Source organism: Cololabis saira, chromosome 11 (assembly GCF_033807715.1).
Source record: "Cololabis saira isolate AMF1-May2022 chromosome 11, fColSai1.1, whole genome shotgun sequence".
NCBI classification, from domain to species: domain Eukaryota; kingdom Metazoa; phylum Chordata; class Actinopteri; order Beloniformes; family Belonidae; genus Cololabis; species Cololabis saira.
In genome coordinates, this window is record NC_084597.1 from 45,941,308 (window position 1) to 45,955,163 (window position 13,856).

General features: G+C 42.0%; 1 protein-coding gene across 1 annotated transcript in view; it reads left to right on the top strand.

Moving 5' to 3' along the window:
• prpf4 (PRP4 pre-mRNA processing factor 4 homolog (yeast)) overlaps positions 1 to 13,455 on the top strand; it is a 21,783-nt gene extending 8,328 nt beyond the window's left edge. Inside the window, exons 5-15 of the mRNA XM_061733545.1 lie at positions 332 to 411; positions 651 to 744; positions 5,193 to 5,287; positions 5,389 to 5,447; positions 6,033 to 6,156; positions 6,248 to 6,337; positions 7,717 to 7,839; positions 11,341 to 11,448; positions 11,614 to 11,732; positions 11,830 to 11,936; positions 13,280 to 13,455. Of these exons, the coding sequence (XP_061589529.1) occupies positions 332 to 411; positions 651 to 744; positions 5,193 to 5,287; positions 5,389 to 5,447; positions 6,033 to 6,156; positions 6,248 to 6,337; positions 7,717 to 7,839; positions 11,341 to 11,448; positions 11,614 to 11,732; positions 11,830 to 11,936; positions 13,280 to 13,366 (1,086 nt within the window). The 3' untranslated portion in view covers positions 13,367 to 13,455. The remainder of the gene's footprint in view (positions 1 to 331; positions 412 to 650; positions 745 to 5,192; positions 5,288 to 5,388; positions 5,448 to 6,032; positions 6,157 to 6,247; positions 6,338 to 7,716; positions 7,840 to 11,340; positions 11,449 to 11,613; positions 11,733 to 11,829; positions 11,937 to 13,279) is intronic.
• Positions 13,456 to 13,856: the final 401 nt, after the last annotated feature.

Genomic DNA, 13,856 nt, shown 5'->3' on the forward strand with positions numbered 1-13,856 from the left:
ACTACTGTATATAGACTCTGGAACACTCTGCAGCAACTCTAAGCACCAGAAGCCTAAAGGAATTCCAGCAGAACCAGGGTTAAAGCCTGCCTGAGTGGAAACTGCAGCTGGTCTCCACAGAACCGCTCTGGAGCCTAGCAGGAGGCTCAGGCTCGGCTTTACTGGTGTTAAACAACACCTGGTTTCTTATTTCATCCTGGCGATTCTTCTAAAACTGCTGTTCTGTGTGGAAAGTTGACAATGAAATACCAGTCTGTAATAACGTTAAATGAAGATTAAAAAAAAAGTAAATCCACTAAAGTAAAACATTGACCTTCTTTCTGACCAACAGTGCCAGCAGACATGGTACCATGAAGGCACCGCCTCCCTGAAGGAAGCTCGGCTGTGGTTGGCCAGATACTCTCTTCCCCGGTAAGTCATCAACAAACAGACCAACCAGAAAGGAGATATATGCATTAGAAGTATACAAAAACATGAATGAATGTGGTTGTCATACCTGTGTGAACATGTCCTCAACTGCACAAATGAACTGCTGAAATGAGTTAGAAATCAGAAGCATGAGAGGAGTTTATCTTTAACCTGTCTGCAGCAACGTGTGAACGCTTGCAATGAACTGAGACTGCAATGTTCTGCTGTGATTGGTATTTCAGGGCAGTTAAGCGTCTGGATGGTGCACGTTCTCTAAAGGAGGTCACCGATGCAACCAGGACGATCCGCCAGCAGGAGCTGCACAAGAGCTTGAGGGTGAGACAACGTGGTAGTTTTATCTCCTGATGAGAAACGCGGTGGCAATGAGTTTATCTGAGAACAGAAAGTTAGGTGGTGTGAGAGAAGAGGATGCAGAGCACAGGGTTAGATAGAGCCGGATGATTCACTGTGTGCGACCCCTGAAGGGAAAAGCCAGAAAGAAAAGACCCGACTGGAAAGCAAAAAAATAGAGGCTTGCGTGCATATCCAGGAATTACAAACACAGACTAGATTCACCAGCGTGTCACGCACGTATCTGTAATGTTAGCGTCTCACTACTGTTACTACTTAATTGCAGAACAAACATTTACATTTTCTGAAAGTGGGAAATGAAAGTTTCCGATGATGTACTTTATGATAGGGCTGAACGATTTTTGAAAATAATCTAATTGTGATTTTTTTCCTCAATATTGCGATTTAATATGCGATTATTTTTTTCAAAGTCCTGTTCTAATCTATTTTTCAAAAACATAAGAAATAAATCAGTCTTGTTTTATAATAAACAATGTCAGATTTATTCAAAGCACAGATTACAACAATAAAGAAAACAAATCTGTGGCTTTACCTCTTTAACACGTCTACACACGTCTGTACACACGAGTGTTATGGGTCGTTGTCTCTGAACGACACCAAACCGGGTTAAACTTTAGCCAAAATGAGGCGTAGTTTAATAGAAAAACACAGAAAAACTCCCACAGGGAACAAAAAAAAACGTCCTCACAGGAAACTCAGAACTTCTTCACAAATAACTCAAAAATAACAGGGGAAAAAAAAACACCAGCAAACTAACAAACAAACCAACAAAGCTCAGAGAGTTAACAAAACGAACCAGCAATGAACAACTCGCAGCCGCTCTTTAACCTCTCCTCCTGATGAGCTGACAAGGCTGAATTACGGTTCTGCGTCAAACCAACGCAGAGCACACGCCGTCACCATGACGGCGTCGTGAACCTTCAGACTTCTCCGTCACTCCATTTCTCCGCGGTGCAGTTCCCCCCGTGACCGCTAATTCGCGATCTTTTCCTGAATGGTTTATCCAACTTTTTCCGGTCATAGTAAATCAAAGAGATAAGGACAACTATTGTGCAAAAAAACCAAAACAAAAAAAATCACACATACACGAAGAAAGGAGCGCTGCTTCAAACCGGAAACTGGAAATGCGTTCCTACCAAGCGAACCAATCACAGCCCTCTCTGTCTGCGTTTGGTCTGTGTTGCCTCGACACGTAGTTACAATTTTTGGGAGGTGCACGTCAGTGACGGCGTGTGGTACGCGTCGACGCAGACCACACGGCGTAGGCACGGCGTTGTTTTGACGCAGAACCATAACTCAGCCTTTAACCATAAATCAGGCTTCACAGCGCAACTCCACTGTCCGCCGGCGACCGCCCAGCTGGTGCTCCTCGCCACGCCCACTCCGCGCATATATATTTAATAAATGTATAAAGCCCATATATTTATAAAGCCCCGCCTGGCCGAGCCCTAACACTGAGGCCATGGTTGATAGGTTACACTGTTTACTTTTTTTCCCTGCCGACTCTGCTCACTCGCACATTACGTGACCAGATCACGTGACTGGTCAAATCGCAGCCTTTGCGGTTAGAAAATCTTGTTTTATCACATCGCGATATTATTGTAAATGCAATTAATCGTTCAGCCCTACTTTATGATACACTAGACATTACAGTAAATATACGATGAGCGCCGAGTTTGAGTAGTGAGAGTTTTAGCTAGTTTTGCAGAGCAGTTCCTCGATATCCAGGTCTTAGTCCCAGTAAAAACATGCCAAGCAGGTTTTCGGGTACATGTTTACTATTTTCTGTTCTCCCTGTATCACTGACTGTGATTCACAAAGACACTTGTGTGCATTCACAGGCTTAGCCACTCACACCAGTGTTAGAAAAGATCTTGCAGCTGAAACTGAAAAAAAAAAACGTTTCTTTAACTTTTTAAAGCTGTTGTATTGCCTGATGTCATTAAAAAAAATAACGTAAACACCATTATTACTTTTAAGAAGTGCTATAGTTCCAGTCCGCAGCATAAACCAGACTTGTGATGACATAACCAACTATGACCATAACTATCCATCATAAAGAACAAGAGGACAAGACCAGTCTGTGTTTCTGTAAAGGGCGTGCTGCCTCTGAAGGGGTGTAAGCCTCAACGATTGAGTTCATGGAAGCAGGTGTGGACCCTGAGATCACATTGTAGTCAGGTGACGGAGAAGTGTTTTATTTGAGTAGTCACAAGGTAGATGCTGAAGCTCGGTGGACAGAGGGGGGACCTGTGCTCGTCTGGGTTGAGTAGAGACCGGTCATATTGAGTCGGGTACTATCTTGTTCGTTTGAAAAGAGAGGATGATAAAGAGAGATGAGAGACACTCATGTACTGTCAATAATATGAGACAAAATAATATTGTACTAATTATCCGTGAGCAGGAGAACTAAGAGTTTTATGTACATATGATTGATACATGGTTAGTTGGTGTAACATGTGAGTGCATTTACATGGGAAGTTTAATTCCTCTTTAATTCAGAATTAAAATTAAATCCGATTTTAAAATCATTAAAAATTACCATGTAAACACATAATTCTGAATGAAAATGGCCATTCCGAATTAAACTTAATTCCAAAGTAAGTGGCTGGTTTATTCCGATTTTCAATCCGAGTAGAATAATTCCATGATCATGTATACACTCATTCCGCTTTTAAGTAATTCCGGTCTTTCTGCTCGTTCCCTCGCCCGTCTGTCTCCATGACGCTTATATTCCCCGCTGGGCTGGTTTTCCAAACAAAGTTTCAAGATGGCAGCACGCAGTAAACGGTGGTCAAGAGCAGAGACCATTTATTTAATAAATAGCTTGGAGGAGCTGGAAATAATTAAAAGAACAGATGGAAACAGGAAACATCAAAATTGTGAGCTTTGCAAAGTTGTAGAGGCTAAGTTTGTTTTTTCTTCCGGTAGACGTAACTTCCGGTCCGCCCCTCTATCCAATCAGATCCTTCCCAACCCCCAGACCTTAAGGGGAATTGGATAAAGCCGATCAAACGTGTTTTCCGTGTAAACCTCAATTCGGAATTACTATTACTACTATTACTATTACTATTAATTACTATGTCCATGTAAACTCGAAGGAAAATAGTTTAATTCTGAATAATTTAATTTGGAATAATTAATTCCGAATTAAAAAACATCATGTAACCGTGAGACAACTATATAAACAGATGTAGACTGCAGAGTGGGGGGCTGCAGGTCCGCATGCAGCTCCTGAAGCTCTGGTCTGCAAACATGTACAGAAGAGAAAAAGAGGGGGCAGACCAGCACAACAAACTACAAGAACAATGGAGACCAGTGATGATTATGAGATACTTATAATTAATAACTGAGGGTTGAGCTAAATAAATAGAAGAGGAGGAGAGAAGAAGGGTGAGAGGCACCGTTCAGCGGATCATGTCGGTGTCCCCCTGCAGCAGAGGCTTATAGCAGCATATCTAGGCTGAAGCTATGTTTGAGACAAACTATTTTAGTCTTGTCCTGCATCCTCTACCAGCGTTATCCTGGAAGAGGATGTTCCTCATCTTGGTGATATTACGGAGGTGAATAAAAGGCGGCCTCACAAGCCTGATTAATATTCTGTTTAAACAACAAACTGATAGACGGTGGTGAGTGTGGAGGAGCAGTGGTGGTCTAACCGGACATGTTGTGGCCTGTTGGTCAGAAAGTCCAGTAGCCAGTTGGAGATGGGAACTGTGATGCCCAGGTATTTACAGTGTTACCAGATAGACATTGGCTGTAATAATGCATTTTAGTATGCGCTATGAGGTAGATAATGTTAAATCCAAAGGTTATTAAGTAGTAGTCAGAGAAGAGAGGGTTAGCAGGTGCCACTAACAAACTATCAAGTTCTATATTGTAGCTGAGGACGAGATCGAGGGTGTTATTAAAGCAGTGTGTCAGGTCTTTTGAGAAGAGAGAATCAAAGGCCAACTTAAGGCTGTCGCTGTCAACATCCATGTGAGCATTAAAGTCCCCCACCATGATGAATTTGTCTGTATTGATCAATAAACCAGGCAGGAAATCTGAAAATTCAGACAGAAACTCTAGATAAGCACCAGCAGGGGGGCCGGTACACTACCACTAACTGGAATTGTAGATGGCTGCTACTCCTCGGCCTCGGCCCGTGCTTTGGGGAATATGATAATTAGGATAACTGGGCGGTGTCGATTCATTGAAACTAACATACTCTTCCTCCTGTAGACTTCTCTGATAATGAATGATGGTGAGGGTAACCAGGTGAGGGGGAGTTCGACGATAATGACAATGAACGTGTCTTTTATAGATAACACCAGACCGTTTCTGATGATGAGCTATGAGCTCTGTATGATGACCTCGTGTCTCCAGCTCAGTTTCAGTCTCTACAACTGAATTTTTCTTGTCTTCTCCAGAATCTGAACAACTTCTGCAGTCAGATTGGTGATGATCGACCAATCAGCTTCTGCCACTTCAGCCCAGACTCCAAAATGCTGGCTACCTCATCCTGGTAACCCCGCCCACTATGGCCCTGTAACAAACCTTGAGAAACCACATAAACTTTATGATGCTAATGTGCTTCTCGCCCTACCACCCTCCCCTCTTCTGCAGGAGTGGTCTGTGTAAGCTGTGGTCCATCCCTGACTGCAACCTGATTCGTACGCTCAGAGGTGGGCAGGGTTTTTTTTTTTCTTCAATTCTTTATTGAAATATATTTGTTAATCAAATCAATACTTGTTTGAATCACACCGGCTATACAGGACTGTCTCAGAAAATGAGAATATTGTGATAAAGTCCTTTTATTTTCTGTAATGCATAAATGTCATACATTCTGGATTCATTACAAATCAACTGAAATCTCAAAAAATTAGAATATTCTGGGAATCTTAATCTGAAACTGTAAACCATGATCAGCAATATTAAAATAATAAAAGGCTTGCAATATTTCAGTTGATTTGTAATGAATCCAGAATGTATGACATTTGTGTTTTTTTAATTGCATTACAGAAAATAAAGAACTTTATCACAATATTTTAATTTTCTGAGACAGTCCTGTAGAGGGAGAGTCTCTTGTTTTGATGTTTTTTTGATGAATTTATTTATTTTCTGACTGCGTCGTTTGAAGCTAAGCTTTAAAATATTGACATTAATAAACAGATGTGTGAATTGTTTAAACCCTGAATTATTCCAAACAAGAACAGTGTTTTCTAACTGAAACTTCCCCTCATCTCTCCCTGCCCCATCATTGGCTGAAGGACACAACACCAATGTGGGTGCCATCGTCTTTCGCCCGCAGGTTGGAATTTCTCTCGACGAGTCAGACGTCAGCTTGGCGTCATGTGCTGCTGATGGGAGCGTGAAGCTGTGGAACCTAGAGAGGTAGGAGACGAGGAAAGAACGGGACAAGGAAGCAAACGTGAGCCTCTGATGAACCAAGGGAGGAAAAATAATCTGTCTGTGTTTGCTGTAGTGATGAACCTGTGGCAGACATCGAGGGGCACAGCGATCGAGTGTCTCGGGTCACCTGGCATCCTTCTGGAAGATTCCTGGGAACCACATGGTAAACTTGATTCTAACTAGCACATGTGCTGGGAGCCCGTTAACTGAGTATTAGTCATTTCTGCTCCGTTAGCATCCCTTCATTTATATTAAATTTAGCTTAATCTATATACCACCGAATCAAGACTTCAACAATACGATTCATCTTGTTCCAAATCTGTCCAATTAATACAACGCCAATAAAATAACAATAATAATAATTGTTAGCTGGTTCCAGACGAAAGAACCACAAGTGAACCGCATCAATGAAGCAGCTCGGTCATTAAGAGTTTTAGATGTGAGGAGCAGAATTTTAAATTCTGTTCTGGGTTTTACAGGTAGCTGATAAAGAGAAGCATAAGCTGGGGAAACAAGTTATTTAGAGGATTTTCCAAACAAGCCAACAATAAAGAATTACAATAGTCCAATCTTGAATAACAAATACATGATCAGTTTTTCTCCCTAACAGTCTGAGACAGGATGTTTCTGATTTTAGCAACATTACAAAGGTGACAAAAAGCAGTTCTGGAAACCTGTTTATGTGAATCGAAGGACAGATTCTGGTCAGAAATAACTCCCAGGTTCCTAACTGTAGTACTAGAAGTCAAAATAGTATCAAGAGTAACTACTCTAGTGGTTACAGAGGAGGGCTGGAGTCTGGAGGACCCAGGTTCAAGCCCCTGGATTGCAAACAAAAGTCAACCACCTTGGGCCCCTGAGCAAGGCCCTTAACCCTTACTGCTCCCTGGGCGCCGTGCCATTGCATGGCAGACCACTGCTACTAGTTCAACTAGAAAATGGGTTAAATGCAGAGAAAGAATTTCCCCATTGTGGGAGTACTAAGGGAAGCTTTCTTTTTTTTCTTCTTCTTCTACATAGCCAGACAATATGTCCATGAAGTTCTCAGGTCCAAATACAATAACTTCAGTTGTATCTGAATTCAGCTAGAGAAAGTTTTGAGTCACCCAGGTTTTTATGTCTTTAAGACATGCTTGTAGTCTGACTGGTTATTTTCCCCTGGGTTCATGGACAGATATAGCTGTGTGTCATCAGCATAGCAATGAAATTCATGGCATGTCATCTAATAATATGTCCCAATGGAAGCAAATCAAAGGTGAATGGAATCAGTCCAAGTACTGAACCCTGCGGAACTCCGTGGTTAAGTCTGCTACGTGAGGAAGAGTTTTTATTTATGTTAACAAACTGGAAACTATCCGATAAATATGAGTTAAACCGGTCAAATGCAGCACCTTTAATCCTAATAACATGTTCAGGTCTCTTAAAATGTTGCGATCACTTGTATCAAATGCTGCACTGTGTTACTAAAGATAATTTTATATTTAGTGTTTTCTGTGTTGTATCTATATACTTTGTAGTAACATGCATGCCTTCCATGTGCAGTTACGATAATTCGTGGCGCCTCTGGGATCTGGAGGTTCAGGAGGAAATCCTCCACCAGGAAGGTCACAGTAAAGGAGTCCATGACATGAGCTTTCACCCTGACGGCTCACTGGTTGCCACCGGGTCAGTACTCTTTGATTGGTCAGTCTCGTGTTTGCACACCGTACTAAGTAGTGCACCATGTATGTCTTTGAAATAACCGTGTCTGAATCTTTAATCCCTGTAACCCTGCGTTCACACTGAAAGCGTCAAAAATCTCCCGATGCCAGCATCGCGCTGCTTGGTGTTCACACTGAAAGCTGCTGCACTGTCGACCCCTGCAATGGGCAGGGCTAAAGCCTCGCTGCAGAACTGGAGGGAACAGTGGGAACAGCCTACACATATAGCTGCACATCTTCAGTTTCCTATTTCACCATAGATCACACTTTGGGAAGCCTTCTTTATATTTTAGCGTTATTTCCGCGTAGATAAGAGTGAGTTTGATGCTCCTTAACAAGTTTGGTCCGCGGATCAACATCAACCGCCAGAGCCCTTGCTCCCGGTGAACCATAAATCCGCCTTCGCTGATTTATGGTTCCGCGTCACACCAACGCAGAACCGACGGCGTAGGGTACGGCGTCGATTTAACGCGGAACCATAATTCAGGCTTCGCTGCAGTCTGTCTGCGCTGATCACTGACACACCGGGTCGGAGCAGATTTGGTGATGATGTTTAAACTGTGTTTTGTGATTAATAAACACGGTTTTTAATTATTTTGCGTTGGATCAATGTAGCAAATAAAATTGTTTGGACCATCCAGCTCCTCAACCATCAGTTAAGTTTCATATGAACAGTTCAGGTAAAAACAGCAGTCAAATCAGCAAAAATGTCAGTTTGCTGGATGAAATATATTAATTCCTGATAAAATAAGTTTGTTAGTGCACAGCTCTGCTCGTGTACGCATGTGAAGGAGTTTGTGTGTACACGAAAGTACAATCTGCATTGAGGCTTCTCTCTTCGGGAATCCCGGTCTGTGATTGGATGACGCCTCGGCGTCGCCGCTGCTCATTTACATAAAGTTCAGATTTTTCAACTTCAAATTGCTGCTCCGGCTGCTCTTGACGCCTTTGCTGCTCTCGCTGCTCCCGCTGCCTCTCGACTAGGGCTGAACGATTTTTGAAAATAATCTAATTGTGATTTTTTTCCTCAATATTGCGATTGCGATTTAATATGCGATTATTTTTTCCAAGATCCTGTTCTCATGTATTTTTCAACTACACAAGCAATAAATCAGTCTGTTTTATAATAAACAATGCCAGATTTATTTAAAGCACAGATTACAACAATAAAGAAAACAAATTTGTGCCTTTACCTCTTTAACACGTCTACACATGGGTCGTTTTCTCTGAACCCAAACCGGGTTAAACTTTAGCCAAAACGAGGCGTAGTTTAATAGAAAAATACAGAAAAACTCCCACAGGGAACAAAAAACCTTCCTCACAGGCAGTACTCGAGTTGTAAAAAAAAAAATCAGGGGGGATGGTGGATTTGATCATATGGGGACAGATAATTTGTGCTGATTACAAATAATAAAATATATAACAAATAATAGCACTGACCTGCAGAAATACTGCAGGAATGACATAGCAGCAGTTAAATGCAGCCTTCTGTAAGCTTTAAATATCCACTGGGCTTACATCAAATACATCAAAACACAACAATAAAAAACACTTTTCTGAACTTATCAATATGACTCTGTCCTTCACAGGATAAGTAAAATGGATCACTGCAAAAACTCAAAATCTTAACAAGAATATTTGTCTTATTTCTAGTTAAAATGTCTCATTTTAGTAAAAAGAAATCTCATTACACTTAAAACAAGACTCATCACTGGAAAAAACAAATATTTTCACCTGTTTCAAGTAGATTTTCACTTGAAATAAGTAGAAAAATCTGCCAGTGGAACAAGATTTTTTTGCTTGTAATAAGAAGATAAATCTTGTCCCACTGGCAGATTTTCCTACTTATTTTAGGTGAAAATTTACTTGAAACAGCTGAAAATTGTCAAATAAGTTATTTTTTTGGTGATGACTCTAAATGTTGAAATAGCAGTAAAACCACATTCATTGATGAAATGACATAAGGGATGGAAAGGGGGGATGGCAGTTTTACAGGGGGGATGATTTGGACCGTTTTTATTTCAGGGGGGGGGTGATTTTGACCGTTTTTTATTTCATCCCTCCTCAACTTTAGTACTGCTACTGTGCAGGGAACTCAGAACTTCTTCATAAATAACTCAAAAATCACAGAGAGAAAAAAAACCACCAGCAAACTAACAAACAAACCAATAAAGCTCACAGAGTTAACAAAACGAACCAGAAATGAACAACTCACAGCCGCTCTTTAACTTCTCCTGATGAGCTGAAAGGGCTGCAGCTGATTTAAGGCTGATTTATGGTTCCGCGTTACACCAACGCAGAGCCTACGCCGTAAGGTACGCGGAACGCGCATCGTACGGTGCGCGTCGCCGCGTAACTTACGGCGTAAGCTCTGCGTCGATTTAACGCGGAACCATAAATCAGGCTTCACAGCGCAACTGTCCGCCCGGCTCGTGCTCGGCGCCGCGCGCAGCTCCTCGCCACGCCGACTGCGCGTTCATATATTTAATACATTTATAAAGCCCATATATTTATAAAGCCCTGCCTGGCCGAGCCCTAACCCTGAGGCCACGGTAGATACAGTAGGTTACAGGCGGACACGCGGCACTGTTGACTTTTTTTCTCTGCCGTCAACGTGACCAGATCACGTGACCAGATCACGTGATCTGGTCAAATCGCAGCCTTTGCGGTTAGAAAATCTCGTTTTATCACATCGCGATATTATCGCAAATGCAATTAATCGTTCAGCCCTACTCTCGACGCGCGTTTTCATAGGAAATGAATGGCAGCCGGCTGCCTATGACGCCCGTGATGCTTTCAGTGTGAACGCAGGGTAACCCTGCACCAGTTTAATTCCTTTATAAATCAGTTTTGTACTAAACCTGTCCCTAGCTTCAGTCGACCAGTTCATCTCGTTGTCCAGAGAACTTGAACCGACTTGTGAGAGTGCTGAACGTAATTCAGAAATGCTGATTAGCAGAGACCCCTTGCCAGGAAGTTTTGGTCTCGATGGTTTGATTTCACACATGACAACTCTGAGGGGAGCTTAATTCCTCTCTAGGACGTTCCCGATGACCAATCTGAGTAGCTCTCAGGAACAGAAGTCTTGGGCCTGTAGTTGTTCATTTGTATCTTGTCAACATTGTCCTTTTTCAGCAGAAGTTTAATTACAGCTGTTTCCAGTGGTTCTGGGAACACACCTGACATTAGTGGGACCAGTAAAGACACCAACCAGTCCACAGTCTAGATCTCAGTAGGTCAGACTCGGTACAGGGTTGAGGGGAATATCACCACAATTCCACGTCTTCCTCCGTTTCTGTTCTGAGGAATTTGGAAATTCACAAAGAGGCATTGATTCATTAATATAAACAGACATCACTATTAAGACCCTAGATCAGACTAGATTTAGATGGGAGATATCAATAATCATGTTTAATCACGTTGAATGTTTAGGTTAAGGTTCTTGTCTGTTTGCTGCTCCAATCAGAGGCCTGGATGCGTTCGGGAGGGTGTGGGACTTGAGAACAGGACGCTGCGTCGTTTTCCTCGAGGGACATCTGAAAGAGATCTACAGCCTTCACTTCTCCCCCAACGGGTCAGTGAATTACCTCACAGAACACATGAAACCAGCCAATAAGAGACAAGCTGAGTTCCACATGAAACAATTGATTAAATTCTCTTAGCCGTTTTTCAGACAACTCTCACTCATCCCTCAGTTCAAGAGCTCTTGTTCTGTGTTTGACTGTGCTGCTTCTTTCAGGCATCACCTGGCCACAGGAAGTGGTGATCACACTTGTAAGGTCTGGGAACTACGCAACAGGAAGTGCCTATACACAGTCCCCGCCCACCAGAACCTGCTGTCTGCCGTCCGCTTCCAACGTAAAAAAAAATCTCACTTGTTGTTTGACTTCACGTCCTGTGTGTCTGACATCACTTTCTTTGTATTTAACATCACTTCCTACATCTGCATGTGCAGCCACAGACGGTCACTTCCTGCTCACCGGCGCCTACGACAACACGGCGAAGGTGTGGAGTCACCCCGGATGGATGCCTCTGAAGACACTGGCGGGACACGAGGGGAAGGTCAATCAATCTATCAATCATTCAAAATGGATTTATGAAGCACTTTTCATGCATTATAGTTAGCACAAAGTGCTTTACATGTTTAAAAATTATACAATTTCACAAGTTAAAACAGGGCCCAAACTCCCCCACATACACACAACATCATAATAATTCAAATGTAGAGTTTAAAAAAATGAATAAAATAATAAGTAAAAAATATAAAAAGTTTAGCTAAAACTGAAATAGTACTTAAAAAAGGATGCTATTAAAAAAAATGCTATTAATTGAAAGCAAGACCAAAAAAGTGGGTGTGTAGCCTTTTCTTTAAAATATCAACATTCTCTGCGGCCCTCAGGTCCACCGGCATACCGGCCTCTATAAGAGGGTCACGTCACTTCCCCACTGGACCCCCCCCTTACTCACACTGAGTGGCAAAAACATCAGCAAAAATGGCTGCAACTAGAGGAGAAGACGGCAAACAGCTGATTATGGGCTTATATTAAAGGCAGTTGGACTTGACAGTGACCCGTACAGTTACCAAGAACCAGTGGTCCATGGACATTAATATTTGGCCACGAATCCAGTTTCCTGATGTTTATATGAACTTAATTTCTACGCCGGGGAAATACACGAAGCAAAGCTTGAAGGATTACAAAAGTCTTGACGCTTGGTCCGAATTCAAGGCAGGATTTGTTGTAGAAATTAAAGTGATGAGGACACCGAACTTTATGATTTGACCGTTTAACGTTAGCTACCCAAAAATCCAACATTACCTGATACAAAATGGGAACCACAAATCCACGTTTCGGTGACTGGAATCCAGTTGTTTCTGTGAATTGCAGAGATCCCTTTTTCTCTCTTAAGCTTAATTTTCGGCAGTCTGTAAAACCATAACTCAGATTTCTTGCTAAATCTATGAGTACAGTCAAACGCACAACAGCTCTTTCCCATTTTAGATGTTTTCCAGTTGCTCAAACTGAAAGTTTACGCTGACACTCAGTCTTTCTGCCACTCAGTCTTTCTGACACTCAGTCTTTCTGACACTCAGTCTTTCTGACACTCAGTCTTTCTGACACTCAGTCTTTCTGACACTCAGTGAGTGTAACCCTCTGTGAAGTCGCATCTGTGACGTCATGGGCATTCCCTAGGCCGCCTCATCATGGGTTTTTGTATTAACTTTTGGAATTAATAAAAGGCCAGTACCAGAGGACCTCAGGGTCTGCGAGGGTTGGTTAAGAGTTAAGTTAAGAGGGCCCAAGACCACTAAAACAACTAGGACCTTAAAATCAAGTCTGGTCTCTTAGTCTGTTTGGACGCTGCACTCTGATTTCTCTGTTTGACTGATGTGTTGTCATTTTCAGGTCATGGGAGTGGACGTGTCACCTGACGGGAAGCTGATCGCCACCAGTTCCTTTGACCGAACCTTCAAACTGTGGATGTCTGAGTGATGTAATTGTAATCGGTGGTGTAATCCTGGTGGATGAGCTGTTTTAATGAAGTATTTTAAATGTTTTTTTTTAATAAAGTTTGGACTCTACTGTGTCATCTACGTATGTTCAAAGGTTTTGATAACCACAAGGATACAGAGCCTCGTTAGCATGACGACAGATGTTTTTTCCTGACCTGAGAGCCTGTGTTGCTAAAGCTTGATTTATTGTTCTGCGTCACAGCTATGCAGAAGGTGTGAACTTGAGGGCGAAGCCCGACGTGCACCCGTGTTGCTGCAACATGGACCACAGGAAACACAATTAAACTACAAAATTATCCATGATTTTACACAAAAAGATTCATCTGTCACTTATACAATATCAAAGCAACAAGTATACAGCAAATACACATCTATATACTACTAGCGTACTGGTTATATACTTCTAGTCTACGTTTTAGTTAATGAAATATACTTAAAGTATACTTTTATTAATGTAAAAATGTTCCAAT